General features: G+C 42.2%; 1 protein-coding gene across 1 annotated transcript in view; it reads right to left on the bottom strand.

Moving 5' to 3' along the window:
- The window catches only part of TCF4 (transcription factor 4), a 416,421-nt gene that overhangs the window by 186,217 nt on the left and 206,394 nt on the right, over positions 1-23,810 (bottom strand). Inside the window, exon 5 of the mRNA XM_007935518.2 lies at positions 13,916-13,980. Coding sequence (XP_007933709.1) covers positions 13,916-13,980 — 65 coding nt within the window. The remainder of the gene's footprint in view (positions 1-13,915; positions 13,981-23,810) is intronic.

The following is a 23,810-nucleotide window of genomic DNA, read 5'->3' as shown; positions in this document are numbered from 1 at the left end:
GGTTTGCGTGTCCAAGGCAAGTATACACCATGCTGTCTAAGGCTAAGGGGATGAGAGGGGCAGGGACACTGAGGATGGTGACTGGAGGGGTAGAAAGGCAACAGATTTATTGCTATTTAGGAAGCAAAATGGATAGGATCTAGAAACTGAGGAATTATGGGTGGAGAGGGGCAGAGGAGTTCTTAGATGGTGGCTGGGGGTCAGTAACTAAGCCAAGGGACACAAGTGGAAGGCTTTATGCTGAGGGGATGTTCATTCCACGGAATTCTGGTTTAGAAGCACAACAGCCTACATGAATGATCTATTTTAATTTTCCTCCATTCACATATGCCTGGTAATTTTACTGAAGCCCCTTGAGAAGTATACCCAAGCAGAGTTAAGAATATGGATTTATAAAGTTATAAATATTACAGCCTCACATGAGGTGATTATACTAACTGAAGTACACTATGTAGATAGTGATATCACGACTTTCAGTGGGGCACAGGCTGGTGCTATTTCATAATAATAAATGTTTAAGGAATACCCAACATGAAAGTAAGGTGGGATATATGATTGCCAACCGTTCTGATTACCAGCTGGGGTCCCACAGATCTGATTTAGGATCTCTGCATTCTATTTCTAGAGCTATTTCTACAACTGTCTAGAGCACAGATAAATTATTTGTACCAGGTAACTGACTCGATGACAAATTGGATGGAACTCCATGGGAGCCTCTGAACCTGGCATCGACAAGCTTCTAAAGACACACCATGAAACAGGAGAGGACAGTGCTGCTACACAGGATACGACGGAATGAAAAATCCACTGTACAATGAAATCTGAAATGAAGGCAGCCTGGAGCCCAGGAACTAAGAGAACGAAAGCGTTACCTGCAAAAGGGAACAGAGAACAAGTTCTCCCAGAAATAAACCAAAGAATCATCCTTCCCCCACATACAAAACCTCAAACTTCAACCTTTTTTTTTCCACTGACAATATGGTACCCTCAAAACATGGAGCTTCAAAACAAATTCAAGTACGTCTTACGCCATAGCTACCTGGGGAGCAGGACTGAGGGGACTAGGTCCACATTAGTGACTTCTCTTTGGTTGAGACAGTTAAATGGCAGATGGGCAGAAAGACTCCTTGAGGGACGGTGTCATCATGGCAGCTGCCGACATTCTTTTTTGCCACATGTCCCTGTCCACAGCAACCCTTTCACCACCACCAGTCACTCTCCACATGACAGGTCTGAGCTGCGGAGCTGGGCGTGACAGACAGACTTCACAGTTCAGAAGTACTGGTAATAGACACTTTCACAGGAGAAATCACGTCCCAGGGAAGCAAGCATGAGGGGTGGGGTTCCGAAGGGGTGGTGTGGCCAGAGTTAACATGTGGTACCCAGCCTGGGCAGAGGCTTTACTTGAAGAGTTTGTTTAGCATTCATAATACATTTGATTGTTTAGTTTTGTTTTGAGGGGGCGGGAAAAAGACATGTACAATGAAGTTAAAATCCTCCTAAGATCTTGTGTCCTGATTCCCTGAGAATTCTGGGTAATAGTTATAAGCAGTAACCCCATGCAGGCTTTTCTTTGACCTTTTATTCCTACCTAATCTTGAGCCCTGATGAACCACTAATATTACTGCTGTTAGGTGCCACTGAGTCCATTTCAAGTCCTAGCAACCGCCCTGACAGAGCAGAGCTGTTCCACTGGGTCTCCAGGCTGTCACCTCTGTGGGGGCAGATCACCAGGTCCTTCTCGAATAGAGCTCCCGAGTGGGTTCTGACCACCAACTCTTTGGCTACCAGCCTAGTGCATAACCACTGCACCACCAGGGCCCCTTTCTATGAGCCATTAAACTCAAACTCACTGCCATCGAGTTGGATCCGACTCACAGCAACCCCTCCTTGGGTTTTCGAGGCGGTATCACTACAGAAGTAGATTGCCCAACCTTCCTTCCGAGGAGTGGCTGGTGGGTTTAAACCGCCACAAAATACCTTAGACCAGGTGCTATTTCCTGGGCCCTGGCAATTCCCACTGGAACCAAATGACCACAGAATTCATTAACACTTGTTTTGAAAAAGTAAATTCACTATTTAAACGTGCAACTATTTTTCATCTTGACTGGCTGGCAATCAATCACTGAAAACCTGATGAGGCACAGTTCCTTTCTGACCCACATGAGGTCTCCAAGAGTTGGCTCAATTGATGGCAACGGGGGTTTCATTTGGTTTTTCCCGGTCTCAACCATCATCTGATACTGATCTGTGATCTCCTCCCGTAACACCCGCTACTTTCTGACTGTCATCACAGGATCTATTTCCTGAGTCCAGGCTTGCTTTTGGGACAGGGATCCTCTCTTACTCTCTCAGTCCATTCAGGTATGATCCTTCCTAATACCACAAATGTTCTTTCTTTCTAAGAAATGATGCAGTAAGGAACTTCCTTATTCTCCCATAAAGGTATATATTTTTCTTTGCATAGAGTGGGCATCTTATCTACAATATAAAGCAAACTTACAAACTGTTTTCTTGGTTAGATCACTGTAACAGTGCCATGACTAACTCTCTTTAGAGAACTGTAAAGATACCCTATATACCTTAAAAAAAAAAAAAAAAAAAAAACCCTCACTGACATCTAGTTGATTCTGACTCATAGTGACCCCATTGGTTTTCCAAAGCTGTAAATCTTCACAGAGGTAGACTGCCTCATCTTTCTTCCATAAAGCAGCTGGTGGGTCTGAACTGCTGCCCTTCTGCTTAGCAGCCAAATGTCTTATCCACTATGCCACCAGAGCTCCTTTTACATACCTTAAGTGATGGATAAATAAAAATAAGTTTATGTTAAGAAACTTTCTGTATCACCAAATATTTTAGCATTCATCCTTTGGGTAAACACTATTTTCATGGACCATCCAATAGTGATCCAATTTTCAGCACAGAGTAAGTGTCACATGAAGGGATTTAATCCAAAAGGCATGTAGCTACATATGTTTTGTACGACCCACTAACTCATCTCCTTCTCCTGATTTCCTGTCATTATGATGATCACATGGATCTCAAAGAAGCTCGTCAAAATCTCAATATGAGCACAATATAAGATACTGTCACCCAAGGCTGCTTAATAATCACACACAAGTTAAGTGGCATGTGAAGGTCCTCTCCCTCTGACATTATCCCATGTTTACTGTGGCCAGACTATGGTTGCTTCTTATGGCTTGTTCCCCACCCCCCAAATATGTAGGGATGGGAAGAGAAGAAAAGAGAAGAGTTACTTATCATCAAAGTGTGTGAAAAGCTAGTTAACCTGGCTAAATAAAAATAACCTAGTTAGCGATTTGTAATATAAGAATAAAATGAACTCCCGGGGCCTCAAGAGGTCTGCAATATGATCTTTTCAAAAGGTAGCTTGCCAATTTAATTGAGGTAGGAGTTATTTAATTTTTTTACAGGTATAGTTTTCAATAAAACTACATATGCCTATAATACTGCTATGGCAGATGTGTCTCGATTATTAGAGGTAGGCTCAAGGGAATATATACAATGGATCTTGAAATCTGTAAGCAGCTGTTGGGGGGGGGCTGGAATGATGGGGGAGGGCATTATACCACACACACATGTTCCTTAAGTGCACCAATGTTTTGTTATTTTACTGCAGGTGTATTACAGAGATGAAATTTAATAACTTACTGTATACAATACCAATAAAATGAAAAGATTCAGTGCCCTGTTGTTCATTACTGTGGTACAAATGAGCCCGGATTATTCCGTGTGCATGCACGGTCAAACCCCGACACCCAGAGACCCACACATCCAGAGCTCCAGAGGCTGGCCACTGCTGGAAAACCTCAAGGATACTTTCTGTTAATTATTTTCTTATAATTGAATTGTTGTTGTCCCAAATGCACATACACGTGGCTTGAGGTAGAATGAGAATGGGATATAGCTGGTATGTTCTAAAAATCAGAGAGCCTTCACTGGAAGACACCTTTTGGAAATAGAGGGAAGAGAAAATAAGGGATATATAGGTGCAGTGGTTAAGGCATTGGCTGTTAACCAAAAGGCCGGTGGTTTAAACCCCCAAGCTGCTCTGTGGTAGAAAGATGAGGCAGTCTGTTTCCATAAAGATTTACAGCCTTGGAAACCATATGTGGGAGTTCTACTCTGTCCTACAAGGTGCTATGAGTTGGAATCGACTCTATGGCAGTGGGTTTGGTTTTGGTTTTAGGTTTCATTAAGTACCCTAAGAATCTACCAGTGGTGAAATATTCTATTGAACAAAATCTGCTGAAATGGCCAGCTAAAGAAGTTATCCCATCAGAGCCTGACTTCTCTCTTTTTCAAGTACAAGAAACATGCAATCACAGTAAGTTCCAAACGGGGAGGGAGGGGACTGTATGTTAGGAATGCTAAAGCAAATGTAGCTAAGCATCCTTGTGGGTTTCCTTCTCACCACTACACTGCCTCTGTTGGACAATAAGTAACACACCAAGCAAAAAAGGCCCATGCTTCAGGAAAAACCAAACCAAAAAAGGGGAGGGACAGCATATACCAACAAACCCACATGCACATCCAAAACACACACACTTTTTCAAAGGGGGTTGGTCAGTTCTAAGCAGGTGACTGGTGTCTGACACAGCAGCAGCCTCCATAACACCTGTTAGTTTCTGAAGTATTTATTTCAATTAAAAAAAAAAAAAAACTCACTGCCATCAAGTCGATTTTTTATTTTGATAAAGTCCCTAATAAATTCTTTCAATTCAGATTATGGGGTGCTGTTGGTATTTTTCAGTGTTCTCGACATTTTAAATTTTGGTTTCAGTGTGCAGTGTGGCAGTAGGCAATTCCCTAGTGATGGTGTAATATCAAGCAAAATCTCATCAAAGGAATCAACAGTTCTACTTCTTCAGCTGACAAGTGATCCTGATGCTGTACTGTGAGTGTGCTGCCTTTCTTTTAAGTCCAGGGGCTCTACAGACTCTGCCGCCCCGACATCGAGGTACACTCCAGCATTAGGTTTTATCAGATATACTTCAGCACCAAATTAATTATTCCTATTCAGACATTAATTGATCTTCCTCTTTCACTTTACATATTAAAATACAAAGATGAAGACTTGTAGCCCTAATTGCTAGGAGTTATTAAAAATCCCTTAGTGAGGATCTAGGTAGGAGATCCTGGATAGAGTGGGAGAACAATGTGGAACAAAACTCAAAATCATTTGGAAAAAAAAAAAAGGACCAGGTTTGCTGGTCTCATAGAGCCTGATGGAACCACTGAGACTATGGTCCCTAGCTGCCCTTTAGGTCTGGAATTGAATCTACTCCTGTGGCTGCCAGCCAAACAAAAGACAGGCATGTGAGGTGAACATTTACATTAGGTAGATGCACTCCAATCATGGGAGAATAGAAAGGCTGTGTATGCCCAGGGAGACAGCTCAGGGGGCAAGAGTGCATGGAGGGAAGGACACAGGAAGAGGTAACTATGGGAAAGAAGTGGGGGTAGCTGTCGCATTGGGGTAAATTGTAATCAATGTCATGAGACAAAGTGTATGTGAGCTGCTGTATGGAAAGTGAATTTGCTCTGTAAACTTCCAGCCAAATGACAATTGGAAAAAAAAAAAGAATAAATAAAAAGAAAAAATATATCCCTTAGTGCTTTTCATAAGAGAAACTAAGTAAATCCCAAGATCCTGGTGAAATTTCCATTTGGAGACTAAGGCTCTGTTTATTTAAAACCAAAATCAAACTCCTTGCCACTGATTCCAACTCACAGTGACTCTGTAGGACAGAGCAGAACTGTCCCATAAGGTTTCCATGGCAGTAAATCTTTATGGAAAACAGACAGCTAAATCTTACTCTCATGAAAGGCCTGGTGGATTTGAACTGCCAACCTTTCAGTTAGCATGCAAGCACTTAACCACTGCACCACCAGGGTTCCTTCTGGGTTTTGAGTTTTTTTGGTGTCCCAAAAATCAAGGTGGTCTGAACTCAATGGCTTTTCTATACACCAGCGACCCTGAACTGTTGTATCGAATCTGCCTGTGCTTCCAGCACACATTCTCTCATTTCATACATGTCACAAGTAGGTTAAACGTCATAATCAAAAAATTACCAGGTCACATTTAAGAAGCGGCTAAAGGTATTGTCTGAGATTTTCGGTCTCTGCTGGTTCTTCTGTTTTGGGAACAACAATTGGATCTGTGATGAATTTAAACTCCTGCAGTGGTAAACCATTTTCTGCTCGCCCTGCAGAAAGCGCAAGGCCAAAAATATAATCTGTACATTTTTAAGGAAGTGTTTGTGCTGTTGCTGCAATGTGAATTGGCATATCCTACCCCAGCCTTTTCACAGAAGTCCTCATCCGTTTTAATGAAATCACACATGCTAATGTTAAAGATGCTAGGGAATATTCAGAAGAGATTCTTCTTATATATATACATGTATGTGTATATATGTATACACATTTGGTTATTTGGGGAAAAAAGCCTTCCTATAGATTGTGCTTATAGAATAACTTTCAGACAACACATAGATTGTTGTCCTCTAAGTTACCTTTTAGACACTCGCTCATTTGTACATCCATTTATCAACCACATCTAGATGATAAAGGACTGGCACCTAGACTGGTTCCTGTACCTCACTGATCCTTGACTGAGCCATTTCCTAGGGCATCACAGTGACTCATGCAGGTCTGTCAGTCCATCAGTCACTGATGGACAACCCTGTGTGACATTTAATAGTAACTACAAGGCTTCAGAGAGGCAGCATGAGAATTGGGAGGGTACAGTGCTTATCGCATGGTTAGTGTAACAGCTAAGGGCACAGGTTCCCAACTGTACCAAAAGAATAGTACAGTTTAGTTTGCAATGTAACTATCTACCAACACCTCCCTTTCCTCCTACAACCAAAGGTCTTCTGACCAGCAGCATGAACAGGAACTATTTTCCTGATCAGTATGGCCGAGAGCCAGACAATGCTTTGATGCTTCCGGCGTCTTCCAGGTAAGAGCACAATGTTAAAAAGGGATTATTAAAGTTAGCCTTGTCTACGTGTGGAGCGTCAACAGTGGCAGGGCTACAACGAATGATGGATGTAAGCTCTTCACCTCTACAGAAGAATGGGGCTATAGGTGTGAAGGCACAATGGATTAATAGAAGAAAACATCACCAGCTTGAACCCTTTTATTAAATAACTGATTCAGGCTAGGATCATCAGTGAACGCTAAGCTATCGGGCCAAAGGTTACTGGGAAACGGGTATTTTCCTAGCACCGAAGATCAGGGTAATGACTATTTACTCATCTTAAAGGGGAAAGGTCCACTGTTAGCGAGTAATTAAAGGCAGCACCAGCAACAGGGTACCCTGATGTTCCATGCCCCCTGAAGAAATGGAATAAGAAGCACTCAGACCATCCATGAAATTCTCAAACCAAACATGTGAAGTCTCAATCTGAATAAACTTTCAGATTTCATTTCCAAGTTATAGGCAAGAAAAGTGATAGAGGAAGGCATTGAACCAACACCACAGAAAGAAAGAATCACACAGTTCCAGAGAGGGGGCTACTTGAACATGACAACTGGACGCATCTTTTCAAAAGTCAGTATTATTAAAAAAAATAAAAAGAAAAAGGGAGAGGAACCGCTCTAGTTTAAAACAAAGTAGAGAGAGAGCAAACAAACGTCAGGCCCAAATGCAATCCCTGGGGGTGGGGAAGCTACGGAACATGCGCCTTCCGGCAACTGGCCGAAGTCAGAGTATGGACTGGTGCTACATCGGGAACAAATGCTCGTTTCTTTCGGGGTGATTACGGTATTTTGGTTAAACAGGCAAACATTTCTATTTTCAGGAGATGTATACTTAAGTCTTACTGCATTCTAGAAGTGAAATCTTACTACATCTGACATTTTTAAACAGTTCACTGAAATGTATAGATACATATATGTACACTAATATATATATATATATACACACACACACACACACATATCTGCTACATACACAAACCAAATAAAATAAATTTTATCAAGTGTTTAACCGAAGTGATAGGTATATGGTATTTCATTTTATTATTTCTTCAACTTTCCTAAATGTGTGAACATTTTCATAATAAAAAGTTAAGAATAAAATAAAATGAAACCAATGGGACTTGATTTTCTCTCTTAAGATCCAGAAATGCTACTGGGGGCACTGAAAGGGAGATACGCAAAGCTTCTCTTTGTTTTTCTCCTTGGCACCTAACACAAGACTAATCCCACTGCCATCCACTCATAGTGACCCTATAGGGCAGAGAAGAACTGTTCTGTAGGGTTTCCAAGGCTGTAAATCTTTATGAAAGCAGATTGCCTTATCTTTCTCACTGGAGGGCCAATAAATACTTGTTAACCAAGGCAAGTTAACCAAGGCAAGTTAACCAAGGCAAGGAAAGAACGGACCCATCCTCCTCTTTGGCAAGCTCTAGGGCTGCTGGACAGGGAGCACGGTACAGCAACCCCCCAAAGCAATCAAGCTCCTGCCCTCAAACAGTGCCGAGGAGCAGAGCTGTGACGATGCACACACCCAACACAGCCCTGGGGTATCTGCAACCATCCTGATTTTAAATATCCTGTCCCTCTGTCCAAACTGGCACCTTCTCAATGGTCAGACCTGGATTCTGACCGGTGGTTCCTACCACACACCCCTGAGAAACAAACACAAAACATGCACAATTTCCCTCCATGGCATCTTATGGGCTGCACAGCCCAGGTCAGCGAAGCCACCAAGCCAGCATTCAGCCCTGCAAGAGTAGGTGGGTGTGACCCGCAGCCACCCGGCCACAGTGCACATGCAGAGCCAGCACAGGCCTTCAGAAAGAAAGGCTTCCACGGGACTTCCTTGAAAAAAAATTAGGGGAGTGTGGTTTTTGTAAGAATGAAGAAGATGATCACCCAGTGGTTCTTACACGTTACTACTCAGACTTGACCCCTCAAAACCATTTCTGAAAGTGATGCTAGGGAAATAACATTAGGTGCAGGGGACACAGGGCTAGATAATGCAGACACAGCCACTGCCCTCCAGAGATTGCACAGAGCTGGTAGAAACCAGTATTAAACAAACATATCCAAATGGCAAATTCCTAAAAAGCACCATGAAAGAATAGAACAAAGTATAAGACAGCATATAACAAAAGTCCTTAATGAGAGAGGTACCCAGGGAAGAATGCACAGGACCTAGGCTGCAAAGGAGCCCTGGGGGCCCAAGGGTTCAGTATTTGGCTGCTAACCAAAAGGTGGGCGGTTCAAATCCATCAGCAGCTCCACAGGAGAAAAGGCGTGGCAATCTGTTCCACGAAGATGACAGCCTGGGAACCCTATAGGACCGCTCCACTCTGTCACACAGGGTCTCTGTAAGTCTCAGCCAACTCGACAGCACACAAAAGTTAAGAATAAACTTTAAAGAATAATAGAAAATGTATGTATGTATTTGTTTTCCTATGTACACATGACCTAAATCGTCCTTTTTGTAAGAGGCATCCAAAGGAATCTATGCCTTCTCTTCTTGTATGCCTTCTATTTTGATTTTGATGGAACTTAAAGGAGACAAAAGTTTTAGAACTAAGTACTTTGTAATCTAATCATCAAAAATAAAAATAATTAAAAGAAAAAAATCAATTCTTAAATGTGTAATGATATGTTTATTAATCAACTATATGTTTACTTTTGATAAATCAAAAATGACGAGGTTTGTAAGCAAACTAAGTTACTACTGAAGATGACTTGTTTTCTCTACATAGCTTCCAAGTTTCTGGAGCTTAACAACAAAATGCTAGCTCAGGGCCAACTCTTTCAAATCCATCAGTTTGAAGATCTCAACATCAAATAACTTTATCAGAATTGCCTATTTGATTACTCGCTGAAAAAGAATTTGGATAAGGGTAAAGCCTTGGACTTCACCAAAGAAAACAACATTTGAAACGAGATACTCAGTTCTGGAATTTTGCATAAATATTTCAAGGCATCTTACTGGTTTTTTCAAAAGGTCATTAATTTTTTTCAGTGCTTTTCAAATGAAGTACATATACAATATAGTTACATGCTTTGAATAATCAAATTAAGGCAAAAAGTCTAGAACTTTTTCAAGGTCAGTAGTCATGCCAGATTTTGAACACAAATCTTTCTAACAGAGTTGGCTCGCATAGCTCAGACATTCTCAAACCTAGCTACATGTTAGAATTACCTGGAGAGTTTTGTAGAAAGTTCAGATAGACAGGCTCATGAGATTCTAATCTGACTGGACTCAGGTAGGACCCAGCTTGCTCGCTCACTCACTCTCTCTCACGGGCATGTGTGCACACATACACACACACACGTATGCACATGCATGCACACACACACACACACAAACATAAACATACACCTTGCCCAAAAGACATTAATATGAAGCCAAGCTTGGGAACTATTGTTTCGACTCGAGCTACAGCCCCAAAACAAACAAAAATTAACCAATAATCAATGCTGAAATTCCATTGAAGGAGCGAGATTCTCGCCTAATAAAGAATCATTCTTTATGACGTATTCATCTCATTCAAAACTTATCAACATTGACAAAATAAAATAAAAACGTCTGATCACCAAACATCCAACTCACAGCAGCACAAGGGGTGAAAAGCAAAATGGCTTGTCATTCCTTCTGTGCTGTGCAATGATGCCCTCAGGTATTACCAGCACTAGTACTGAGGCTGACGTAGCTTGCAAAATACTTTATTTCCGCTCATTTCTGTTTCTGTCAGACTTTCCATTATAAATTTCTTTTCTCCACCAATGAAAGCAGTGTGAGGCTGCAATTTGGCAAGAACATTTTAAGACTGGGTGTGACTTCTGTACCCCAATTTGATTTAAATTAGTTTTGCCATATTTAGTGAGAAGTGAGAAAAAGCCCGTTAGGCCACTTTTGCCTGTCTACTGCTTCATTTTCAAAACCGTTTCAAAAGTTTTAAAAAGTCCCCATGTTTATTTCTGATAATTCCAGTAAGATGCATTCATCAATTCAAATTATCCCGTTATTATTCTTAAGGAAAACAGCTTAATTTGATTTTGCTGCTGAAAACTCCACATCTTAAAAAGCCATAGATAGGTCTATTACTATCAGCTTTAAGTCCTCAAGAGAAACATCGTGGAAATATGTGTGTATTTTTTTAACCTGAAGTTTTGGGGAACAATATACATCTCAAAACAATCATTCCTTCCCCCAGGTCAGCAGTGCACTACCTGTTGCCTCCCACACGCTTTTCTCTGTAAGGAACAGAGAGCCACAAGCACCGACGGAGCTGTTCACCTGTAACGATGCTCCCTGCTTTCTGTCCACACGGTACATTGTCACAACACAGAACGTAGGCTCCGGAGCGCCTCTCAGGCATCTCGTCTACAGGTTTTCCATCCAGCAGCTTTAAAATGTCGTAAAAGGGAGAAAACAAAAGACTTCCCTCCAGAGAGCCACTCACCTCGTCACACAGGGGGAATCATTTCAGCTGTGATCTGCTATTTAGAGTTGAAGCCCACCACACCGACACTCTGCCTTGCTTTGGGGTTTGCATAGCTGGTGTTGTAGACAGGAATTCAAAGAACAATACAGCACAGCAGAGCGGCGCTGACTCACTGCAAGGCGCACCAGGGTCTGTTCTAGTCTCAAATTTCACGAAGAACAGAGATTCGGAACAGGCACGCTTTCCATCTTCAGCCCCTACTGCCTCACTCAGGGAAATTCCCAAAATGTGCTCTATCCCTTTGCCTTAAGTCATCACACTGTTCACGGGCACAGCTGAAGCCATGCTACAGCACAGAGACAGTCGACTCTTACAAGACTCACCACCCTGAAGCAGAAATAGGAATGAAGGAATCTCCACCCTCCACAGCTACAGTTGGAGACTTTTTAAGACAAGCACAGGCAGTCATGTATACGACGGATATTTCCCAGACACAGATATCTCCAGATGAACCTCTCAAGGCCCGGAAAACCAGCCATCACAAGACCCACCGGCCACCTCTACTCCGCCCCTCTGCCCCTAGCCACTTCTCACCTCACCTTGGATTTGCAAAAACAATTAACCACAGTTGCACCCGAGGGGAGTCTTCCCCACACACGAAGGGAGGGTCCGGGTCCCTGCACACACTCAGTCAGACTCGGGCCGGCTAGATGGTGCTTTCACAAGTTAAGGGGCCTCGCGCTTACTCAGCAGAGGAAATCTTGTGTCTGTGAGGAATCATGCCAACTCCTGTTAGTATGAAAGGATACAGGGGCAAGGAAGCATGTTCTCTCAGTGACCAGAAAAAGGGACCCGGCGAGACAGAGACCTCTGCCATGACCATCTGCGAAAAGGAAGGATGTTGTCAACTTTCTTCTCCCCAAATCTCTAGTGACCTCTGCCTTGACCCTCAGACACCAGATACACAGGAACAGGCCGTGGTGCAGGAACTGGGAGCTCTCCACCAGACACAGCGCTCAGAGGCTCGCAGCCCCAGCTATCTGGCCCCAACATTTGCACTCACATTCCAAAGATGTTTCCGCTGCACTGGAATGGCTGTAAATTTCTTTCCTGCAGAATTCTTTCCAAACAAGCTGCCATGAACTACGCTCCCCGGGCTGTCAGAGGCAGTTCTCAACCAAGCCACCATTCACCTCATCACAACAAATCTTTTACAAGCCTGACTGGTGGCTCCACCAAAGGAGTAAACTTCAAACATGCAAACACATACAGTAAAAAAAATAATGCAGCCAGAATTCCACCTTTAGTGACATATCACCAACGTATCCCAGGAGCTTTCTTTACAGGCTCTAGTAAATGACTAAAACTACTGTTTGCCTACGTTTTTCAGACAGACATTAAGCAGGTGGTTTAAAAGGCTCAGAATGAATTTTTCCTCCCTGTATCAGTATCATTGAAGGAAATGGGAGGACAGGGGTGGGGGCCTGTTCAAGAGGGCAAGCTAGCATACCTTTTCCAGCACAAAAAGGATATACATTCAGTCTGAGTGAACAATCAGAGGCAAAAGCTTGAAATGTTACAGAAGGTTATTAAACTGTGTCAGTTTTCCAAAGTAAGAAACCAATGCACTTGTAACAAAAAGTCTACCTACCTGCCTTTTTTTTTTCCCCCCCTAAATACATGTATGATTAATACCAATAATGAAATTAAAAAGAATGCCTCTAGAAGCACTCACTTGTCTGGAAACAAAGCTTATACTTTGGGCCACTGATAATATTTTTAGACCCGGCCACTCTCTGGAGAGTTAAAAGTATGCAAATGCAAGCGCGCAGAGACACAAACACACACATGCCATACCTTTGTATTACACTGGCATTTTATTATTTAATTAAAGTACTCTTATTTTTCTAGTTCACGCATGCTTCCCCTGAGACGGCTTTGCTGTTAGCCTGCTGGCCTTGACTTCCAGCCAAAAACAATTCAGAAACAAAAAGGGACAACAAATCATATTTCCACAGACATTTTTATCCCTCAATACAACCCTGTTTTCACACGACATCATACAGCCTCTATGAAAACTATAATTTAGGGCACTAGCCACGCAAACTCAGGGTCTGACACATGGCTGCCGGATGCATTTCCAGGGTAAGGAATTCTTAAGTTCTTCATTGCAAAGAAACTCTGGATAGCACCACTTTAACTGTCACTGCCCATTTGCAAACAGTGACCGGCTGATGAATTAAAAAAAAAATCAAACCAAGCCACTGAATTTAGTCAGGAGAAGGCATGTCTCTAAAGATGAGGTGTTTATTAGTTCAAGACTCTGTTATTTCATTGCTTTTTAAAAGAGGTTGTCATAGGCAGACAGTCGGTGATCCTGCCGCCACAGTCTCAAATGCATAATGTCATTTACAAAACACACTGAGTTAGCAGGTTAATTTTTCAACCCTTCCACCACTGAGATTCTCACTTACCTGGTGGCAACCCTGTAGGTTTGATTCTCTCCCATAAGATGAATATGAGCCCCTTTCTGTTTTACCTGCCAAGAGAAACAACAACAACAAAAAAGTGTAAATGGTGTTTTCCTTTAAAAAAAAAAAAAAAAATGCTCCTCCAGGTAACAGACATCTACTTCTTATCATCCCCGATGTTTACATACGTAAAGTAGGCACTACCAGCAATGTATGCAAGCAAGGAAAGGAATAACGCTTCCTCACTCTGGCTATGAGAGACTGGAAAAAAATATCCTTCATTTCTATTCTTAGCCAAACCGCTCCACACTTCCAAAAACTGTCATTCCAATGGCCTCCACTTTCTCCAGCAAACAAATTGTCATTCCTTATTTTCACTTTCTTTCTCTCTCACAAAATTTAGACAACTTCATTTTTATTTACACAGCAGGCAAATTATCTATGTAATGACCCTCGCCTAGTCATTCCCATTGATTATATTGACACTTAATGGTGAGGCCAAAGCTAATCAATCACAGGCTCTCCAGATGGTGAATTTAGCAAAGAACCGATTCAAAATTCTGAGTCTCTCTCTCTTTCTCTTTTTTTTTTTTTTCCAAATTCCCTTCCCCAGGAGTAAACCCCATCATGATCAAAATCATGATGGACTTCACATTTGGGAAAGAGGTTTTTTGGAAAAACAGCCCACCCTAAACCCAAGTTCACATTCCACCTATAGACCCAGCAGGACATGGGCTCATGGACTGGGAGTGTCTTGTTGGAGTTCTCATAACCCAATGTTATCTGTAGATGGCTTTACAGAGATGCACAGATACGGCCCCAGATGCCACGCGGCCACATCCCAGGATAACATGATGGTTGCTCATTTGTCTCTTCAAAGTATGCTTCGCCTTAGCAATCAGGAGGGCAGATAAAGATGCCACATCATCAGAGATGGAAGCCACAGGGTTCACGAGTGACAGGGTGAGGGCAGCAGGCCAGAGCCCGCACCGGAATCTCCCGCTGCCCAAGACTGAAGGAGACACCTTCATCAGGGTCTCTGGTTCACCGGACGTTGCACAGTATGCCTAGGATGGGACTACTCTTTTTCCATCTGAGAAAATTTAAAATGAGTATGATGAGGGGCTGAATGGGCACCCTCCTGAAGTATATATAACCCCAAAGATTTTCTCTCAACTCAACTGAACACCAATGCTAGAAGCAGCAGTAGTTGTTTTTTATTATTTAGTCCAATGATAACATTTACAGTATGCCTTCCTGACACCCCGACATTCCACGCCAAGAAGGGATCCTTCATCAATCTTATAGCTGGCCAAAGCACCCCTTGCATCTAAGTCACTGTATACATAAAACAGAAGGTCATTTCTAAGAAAGCCACACTTGACTCTTAAAATTAACCCTGATCTTCTAGTACTAACTTTTCTCCTGGTCTCAATGACTCTGCAACTCAAGACAACACCCTTCCCCACAGCCTTCTTCCGGTACAGTGTTCAGGGATACGTATAAAATCAATGGCTACCATCAGGTTCAATTCCACTGACATAAAACCCCATTTAACAGGCTGCTGGTCTTGGGAGACCTAAGAGAGTAACTTACACTGGATGAGGATTTCACACTGAAATAAAGACACGTTTACCTGTATGAGAAGTGTCCACGGTCCTACAGACATATGTACTCTTGTCAAAGTGCAATGTAAGCTACTCACACTCTTGAGCCTTCCTTTATATATTACTAGCAGAAGAGGCTCGACCTTTCCGAGCTATCAATCTAAGAACACAGCAAGCTAACTCTTAAGCTCTTGCATCTATAAAAGCTTCCCTACAACGACCACACAATCCACTGTGACATAACATCCACCTGCACAGCAGTTACACAGGCAGGTAGGTAGGCAGACAGACAGACAGATGAACGTTACTAAAATGGAATTTGTTCTGACTTCCGAGGAAACTGAACAACTAGCATCTTTTTGGTAATTTCCAGAAGTTGAATTGTAAAGTACAGTTGGAGGCAGATGGAATTAATGGAGACCTCCCCTCTAGGATGTCACCATCCAGTATTATTTGACAACTTGAATCCAGCACACACTGCACTGAAGAGATGAATTATTCTATGAAATTTTTTTCACTTGTACAAAAGTTGGGGCTATCCTTTTATTGTTTCAAAGCTTGAAAATTGGTGCAAATGGTAAGGGTTAAAAAGGAGAGAGAATAAGATGGGAGAGAGAAGAAAGGACAGAGAGAGAGAGAGAGAGAGAGAGGGAGACTGGGGGGGAGAGACAGAGAGAGCGAGGGTGGGAAGGAGGAGGAGGAGGGCGAGAGGAGGAAGAGAATCTGAATTCAGGCTGCACAGTCGCTGAAGGACTCCCGGCCACAAGGACCCAGCATCCTTTACTATCATATCAGATACAGACTGCTTAATCTTAATTTTGGTTGTTAAAAAATATTTATCCAGATACAAAAATAAACCCACTGCAAATTACAAGTTGTCAGGGTTAAAAATCTACTCCTGTTTGTGTGGGGGAGGATAAGAGACCAGCATAGACATGAATCATTCTCAGTAATTTGAGTGTTTCCATGACATCAATGGGCACTGGTCCAGCACTCTGTCGGAGTCTGCGAGGTACCAAAGAGGCAACCCAGCCAGCAGGAGGCTGGGAGGTGGACTTGTTTTCTTTTTCTTTTTTTTTTTTTTTTTCAGGATTATGCTCCTTGTAAAGATTTCATCTGTAGCATCCACTTTTACCATCAAATAGATCGCTCCAGAGATCATGAGCGAACACATTTCATTCTGATAGTGTAAGCCTTTAACTTTATTACATCTTTTTGTTCCCAAATTCAGCTATCAATCTGCCCTCAGAGCCTAAACCCCTGTTTGGGAACAAAATAATCAGGGACTGTGGATAAAGTCCAAGAATCATCTAAAACATAACAAATCCATTAACATAATTTTTAAAAAAATGATTAAAAAAAAGCAGCCATTTTAAAAGGACACCTCAATTTCTTTGGGGGGGGGGTGTCTTTTTGTGTAAATTTCCCGTTAAAAATTAGCCATGGTCTTGATGTTGATTTTCTGCTTAAAATTCACTGGAACATTTGTTTCAGATAATAAAATTTTCAAGAGTGCTGATAACATCTCTGAGTAGGATCTTTAAGTAACTATCTGTGCTCATGAACACAAAAGCCCCTAAATATCTGCGCTTACTTGATGTCAGGGATGGTTTTGTCACCGAGACCAACTGACTGATGTGGCAGCTTCCGACGTCCTCTCCCTTTCTCCATCGCCCACCCCCCATCCCCACAACCACCACGGAGCTCTGAAAGAGCCCGAGATTCCGTTTTTCCGATATTTAAAAGAGATAGCAGTGATGAACAAACCCGGCGCATTCACTGCGGAATTTTTCGAGACAACCCTTCAGTACGAGAATGCGGCAGCCGCTGCGGACATTTTTTGGCACAAAGACAATGGTGGCAGTGCCAAGCCCCATGGCTAAAACTACTCAAAAGAGGCATAAGGGTAGCATTAATCGCTCAAGTCTTTTACTGCATGGAGTACTGTTGTCCATATTTTAAAAACTGAAAGTACCCGTTAGTAACATTTGTCATAGGCACATAAAGGGGGGTGGGGGGATGACTCTGAAATATATACCAGAAACAAATCTTGTCAGACGCTTGATTCATTTTTATACCTAAAAGGACCAAATGTTAAATTTTGCTGCTGGTGACGATTTGCCGTGCACGAGACGAATGATAGGACCTAATGGAGCACGCTGAGGCTGAATGAAAGCTCGAGAGAGGATTTCATAAACTGAGTCGACATATTGGCTAAACAACTTTCTTCTGCAAAAATGATGTATACAAGGAACATGTAATACTATGTCACAATTTTTTAAATGAAACAAGTAAAACGCTGTAAATGAGCAGACACAACATCCGTCAATCAATCCTTCCAGAAACAAAGGAGATCGACACCACACGGGGCCTTTTCTAGAACAAGTCAGCGTCGACTAGAGCAAACAATCCAGAAAGGCAACACGTGTTTTGTACAAATTGAACCCATCAGCTGTTAATATCTATACATCAACCTCATTACTAAAGATGGTGTCAGATAATATAGGACCCACTTGCTCCTTCTGGGGCCCTTTGAAATGCTCATCTCAGCAGAAATATAAACTACTTCCTATTCTTTCGAAGTCCAATATTTTTTATCTATTCAATAATCCTTTCTCTTGATGTCCGAAGAAGGGGGATGAAACCATTTTTTTGGAGGGGGGGTAGTATGATTAAGAAATGTCTACAGAATTCCAAATGTGTGTATTCTTATATTTTTGCCACTTGACTTCCAATATTTCTTTTAATATACCCATGATATCCTATTGTAAGAGAGTGCCAAGAAGACTCAATGGGAATGAAAACATTGTACGAAGGAAAAATGGTCTTCAGACATGAAAGGACGTATCACCCGTGGTATATTACTACACCTGGACATGGCAGTTCTAAGCTATGTGGAAAGAGCTAGAAACAGACAAGAACAACTTATCAATCTAGAGATAAACTGTGATCTAGATGAACCACTGGTGGTTGACCAGCAGCATAACAACAGGGTTATGTTTTGCTCTTGGGCTATATGTTCTTAAAAGCCATTTTTGAAAATTACATATTAGTGCCAGGTATTTCAGCCACCACTGGAACAGATGCACCCGTATGGTAGAATTTACCGGCCTGTGAGCGGCCTCCATAAAGATTTCTCTGATGCTGCAGGACAATACCAAGCAAGGCTATTTCCCTGCCAATCTTCATTCTGGGAGCTGAAGAGTGAACCTTTCGTTCCCTAGCATCAGACTAGGAATCACATCAGCAACATGTCTGACTCAGAATAAATCTCTCCTCCTTGCCCCACCTCCAGTCCATCCCTGGCTATCCTTTTTTTTTTTTTTTTTTCCCTAAGAGAGGAAGGGGATAATGAAAATGGCATTTACTTCAACAATGACTGGGATGGTTAGTGGTTCTGAACGTGTCTGTGGGATGATTATTTGCGGTGTTTTCATCTTTTCCACGCTTGCCTTCTCCCCCCTGCCCATGCTAAGAGCAGCTGGATTCTTACCATGTATTAACCGCTTTCTGTAAGCAGAGCTCTATGTCAGCTACTTTATTCAATCTGCACACCAACCCTGCAAGGCAAGTCACACAAGCACCATTTTATAGATGAGGAAACTGGGACACAGAAAACCAACCTTTGTGCCACAGCCAGGATTCCCACCTGCCGGCAACAGAGGTCCAGAGGCTATATGTTCTTAGCACTAGGCCACTCTGCCGGCATTTAAACTCTGGGTGGGGGGATCTATAGATAAACTGGAGAGGCCCACGACTGAAGATTTCAAATCCCAGAGCTCCAAACACTCATGACTTTGACATGAAATTAATGAAAGTGTCTTATAGGTGGTGATCATTCACATTCACACAGTGTTTCACTCCTGAAGGGTCTCTAGGTGCTATAGCTTTACAAATGGCATCCACAGAATCGGCAACGTTGTACAATAAACCACAACCATCTCCACGTTACCTCAAAGCAACTAATTAACAAAAACACAATGGAAAGCCGTATCACCGCACATGCCCTATGTGAAGAATATGACTATATTAAAAAATGCAAAGAGAAAAATGACCAAAACAGGCTAATTACATACAGGCCAGCACAGCACACTTCACCTGCCCTCTGTGGAAAAGCCACCTCCAAAAAGCAAAGGGAGGCTAATTCAAAACATCCAGAAAATACTACAAGCTACCTGTATCTTCCCCCCCAGAAATGTACATCTAATCTTTGCACGATAAATGCTCTGAGAAGTCCTGCAGTGCAGACATGTATTTCATTTGGCTTGATCCAGTAGCTCCCAGTAGTTCTTAAGGTTATTTCAACATGCATCTTTTGTCTATTAATGTAAGTGGAGGAACTTTACGAATTACTATTGTAAAAAAGTTTAACACTAAGAATGGATTGGGTTGATATATGTGTTATTTTCTATCAAGCAAATAATGTAAGTATACGTTCAATGAACGGATTTTTACTTCAATCAGTCTTTCAAATAAACTTTGGTTATTCATTTACAAAGCCTCTGTTGGCCCAGACCTCTCACAACAATCTGCGGTCATACAGGGATACTCCGTCAATCTGGATTATGGCTGAACCCACTGTGAAGGCGGGAGCCCAGATTTTTGAGGAAGTAGAAGCTGGCATTATTCTTCCTATTTATAAAACTTAGAAAGAGAGAGGGAGAAAAACACAACTTGGTTCTCTCCTACGGGATCTCACAGGGGCAGGACAACACTGTCCATCCGTGGGCATTACAAAATCCAAATTGAAAAATAAAGTTCATGCTAAAAGAATTAAACTCCATTCTAGCAAATGAGCTGGTCATTCCCACAACCTAGAAAACCCTCTTCCTTCTCTTCTTCCTAAAGTATAAATAGAATAAAAGTGGGGGGGGGGCTACACACAGAGCTGGTGGCAAAGAATGAGAAATAGGAAACTAGCCATTTTTCCAGAAATAACTGGCATTACCATCTCTTCCGTTACTGTTCCTTAAGTCGTAAGAATAGCGTTCAGGAGTTGAGGTCTATACCTCTGATGCTGTCACAAAGTGAAGAGTGTCAGTGTTCCCCGTCACTGACACACGCATCTCATCTAGGCACTGCGCTGCCTTTCAACCAGGGAGTGTACTAACAAAAGCCCAGGTGTGCCTAGTAGCTTGAGGCACCGCCAAACCTTGTACCTTGAGGGACTGCCTATAGTTCAGAATCTATATTCAATTCTCCCCTAAAGCACTTATGTTTGCAATACACTTTGCAGAAATGTGAAGTAATTTACCTTATATTATTGAAGGCAATACACACCATTACACAGGCAGGCTAATCCCTATTTTCCTAGGCGAGGTCGCTAAAATGCAGAAAGGGTAATGGTTTATACAGGTCTAATAAGAGTTTACCCGGGTATAGGAAACAAAGCGAGAGCACAAACCCCAATGTCACAGCCCTTCACTACAACATGCCACCTCCTTCTGGGGCATGCGAGATGCTGTGGTGACACACATTATTCCACCTGCCTTCTCACCTGCTCTCATTCCTCCAAAACACAATTTCAACTCCATTCACAGTAAGTCAAAGAGGAATTCACAAGTCCTTTGGCAGGTGAAAATGTTAGAACTGGTAAACATTTTGAATGCGCTTTCTCTGGGTACATCAAAAACGACCTTCTCAACACAGAATAAAAATTCTGCCTTAGGTTGTACCACGTGCCCCAGACAACAGTCACAACCATCCCTTCACCCGGGCTGGGGGTGTGCTCAGGAGTACACACGTTACCAAATTAAAGACGCGTGAGTTTTATGCTGTATTCTCCAAATGCAGGAGAATCTTTCATTGAAAATAACACTAATTCCACAGAGTGTGTAATTAATCAACATAATCATGGGGATAACTTGGCTGTTTGGGGAGGTGTGTCAAATAACTCTTTAAGGCCACTAAAGTACCACTTGAGCCACCAGATTAATGATTTTCTGAATCAGCAATTTGTACAAGGGTCCCCTAGAGACCTGAAGGACTAAGGGCAACCCCGAAATCACTTGACTTACTTCTAACGAGTAACTTACCAGTGGCTCTATGTGAATATCTTAATAAGACTGCCTCCCCATTTGGTATTTCACTGTAGCCTGTGTCTATGATGACTGAGTAGAACCAAGGCAGCCAAGCACCCGGGTGGCCTCTGAAGAAGCAACACAAGCATTCGAAAGCTTATTTTTCATTTGAAAGAGAATCAGTTGTCTTGTAAAATAAAAATAAAAACAAAAAGTGGAGGTGGTCATTTTGAAATGCATACTAAAGGTGTAAAAGCCGGCAGAATAAACTATTTCCATGGCGAGGATGACACAGGTTGGGCATGGGGGTAAGTGATCCCCTAAAATTTAATTCTGTGCCAAACAAACCTTGGCGATCATAAGTACTACCTGGAAGGCTTTTCTCAAAAACATATACCCAGGCTCTCGACCCCAGGGGATACGCATTCAGTGGAGTGGGGTCTGGCACTCCCCATTTTTTCTGTTTTCATAAAATTCTACCCATTATTCTCCCAATCCAGGAATATGAATAAGTGATAGCAACAAGTTTTTAATGAGACATCAGACGACCCTCCAATAAAGCTGACAACTTGTGAATAACAACCACCAAAATGAAGATTACTAACTAATCCAAGCTATTTAAGTTTTTAAAAAGATAAAAAACTGTTCATCTCCAAGGTCCTTTCAGACAACTGCATTTCATGATAAGAAATTTTTTTGCAGTGTGCTAGGCCTTTAAATGTTTCATCTTTACTAATGAAAGACTAGTTATTTAAAAGAACTGAATTTTACATTACCAAGAAGTTTCCACTACTAAATACCAGTATTCCCAGTAATTTTCACCTAGAGGTGAAAGCCGCTACTCTTTTAGTTAGAAGCACTGGCCCACTCAGGAGCCCTGGTGGCACAATGGTTGAGTTCTTGGCTGCCAGCAAACAGGTTGCCGGTTCTAACTTATCCAGCAGCTCTGCGTGAGACAGACCCGGTGATTTGCTCTCATAAAGATTACAGTCCAAAAAACCCTGTGAGGCAGTCTTTCTCTGTCACACAGGGTCGCAGTGAGGAGGAGCTGACTTCAAGGCAGGTCACCACAATAACCGTGACCCACTCTGCTCTGAGGGCCTCTCCTCTGTCCAGGCCCGAATGAAGGTGCTGCACCTCCATGATGAAGGTCACGATCCAGTCTTCTGACTCTTTGGGAAGACACCTGTGACAGTTCTGATCGGGGGCAGTAGAAACACCACCATACAATAAAGAATGTGCTGCCCGGCTAAATGTTTGGAGATTAAAATGGTAAGGACATCAGCAGCCATCCGTCACCATACAAATACCTTCACAGTAAGTAATCAATCATTTGTTATCCCTAAACTGTATGTTCTAGAAGACTCTAATAGAAAATTAGTAAAATTATTAAAGATATTAATGATAAAACTCTGAATAAGGCACCAAACCGAAAGTCAAACTCACTGCCTACTCATAGTGACCCCCATTGGGTTTCCAAGGCGGTAAATCTTTACAGAAATTGATTGCTCAGTCTTGCTTGCACAGACTGGCTGGAGGGTTTGAACCACCAACCTTCTCATTAGCGTCCACGTGCCTTACCCACTACACCACCAGAACTCCTTGAATAAGGCACAGTGGAACCAAAAACAGAGATAAAGATTTTGTATTAGGTTTGTTACATAAAGTGCTGACATAGACAATTATATATTGCAGCACTATGGCCTCGATTTTCAAGCTGAGGTAACAACTAACAAGAATATAACAAATACCTTTTAAAGAAACTATATGCATTTGACACCAATACTCAAGACTGCACAAAAATGAAGCCCGGATGGCACAAGGGTTAAGAACTGAGTTGCTAACCAAACAGCTGGCAAACCCCCCTCGTGGTTCCATGGCAGGACCTCATGATCTACTCCCATTAAGACTACGGCCTAGAAACCCTATGGGGTCGTTCTTCTTGGTCATACGGAGTCACTAGGGGTTGAAGTCAACTCGACAGCAGACCGCCACCAGAAGGCACTTGACTGCTAACCAGAAGGCTGACAGTTCAAACCCACCAGCCACTCCTCGGAAGGAAGGTTGGACAACCTACTTCCGTAGTGACACCGCCTCGGAAACCCAAGGAGGGGTTGCTATGAGTTGGGGCCGACTTAATGGCACATAATAACAACAACAACAAAGGAAAAAGGAAGGGGGTGGGGGGGTCGCAGAAAGACTTTATATACAGTATACACACACACACATATACACATTATAATGTATATGTATATACACATATATATGTAC

Source organism: Orycteropus afer, unplaced genomic scaffold (genome assembly GCF_000298275.1).
Source record: "Orycteropus afer afer isolate SDZICR_OR568_19922 unplaced genomic scaffold, OryAfe1.0 scaffold00029, whole genome shotgun sequence".
In the NCBI taxonomy this organism is placed as follows: Eukaryota; Metazoa; Chordata; class Mammalia; order Tubulidentata; family Orycteropodidae; genus Orycteropus; species Orycteropus afer.
The sequence above is the reverse complement of the archived record's forward strand: the minus strand, read 5'-3'. Positions and strand labels throughout refer to the sequence as shown.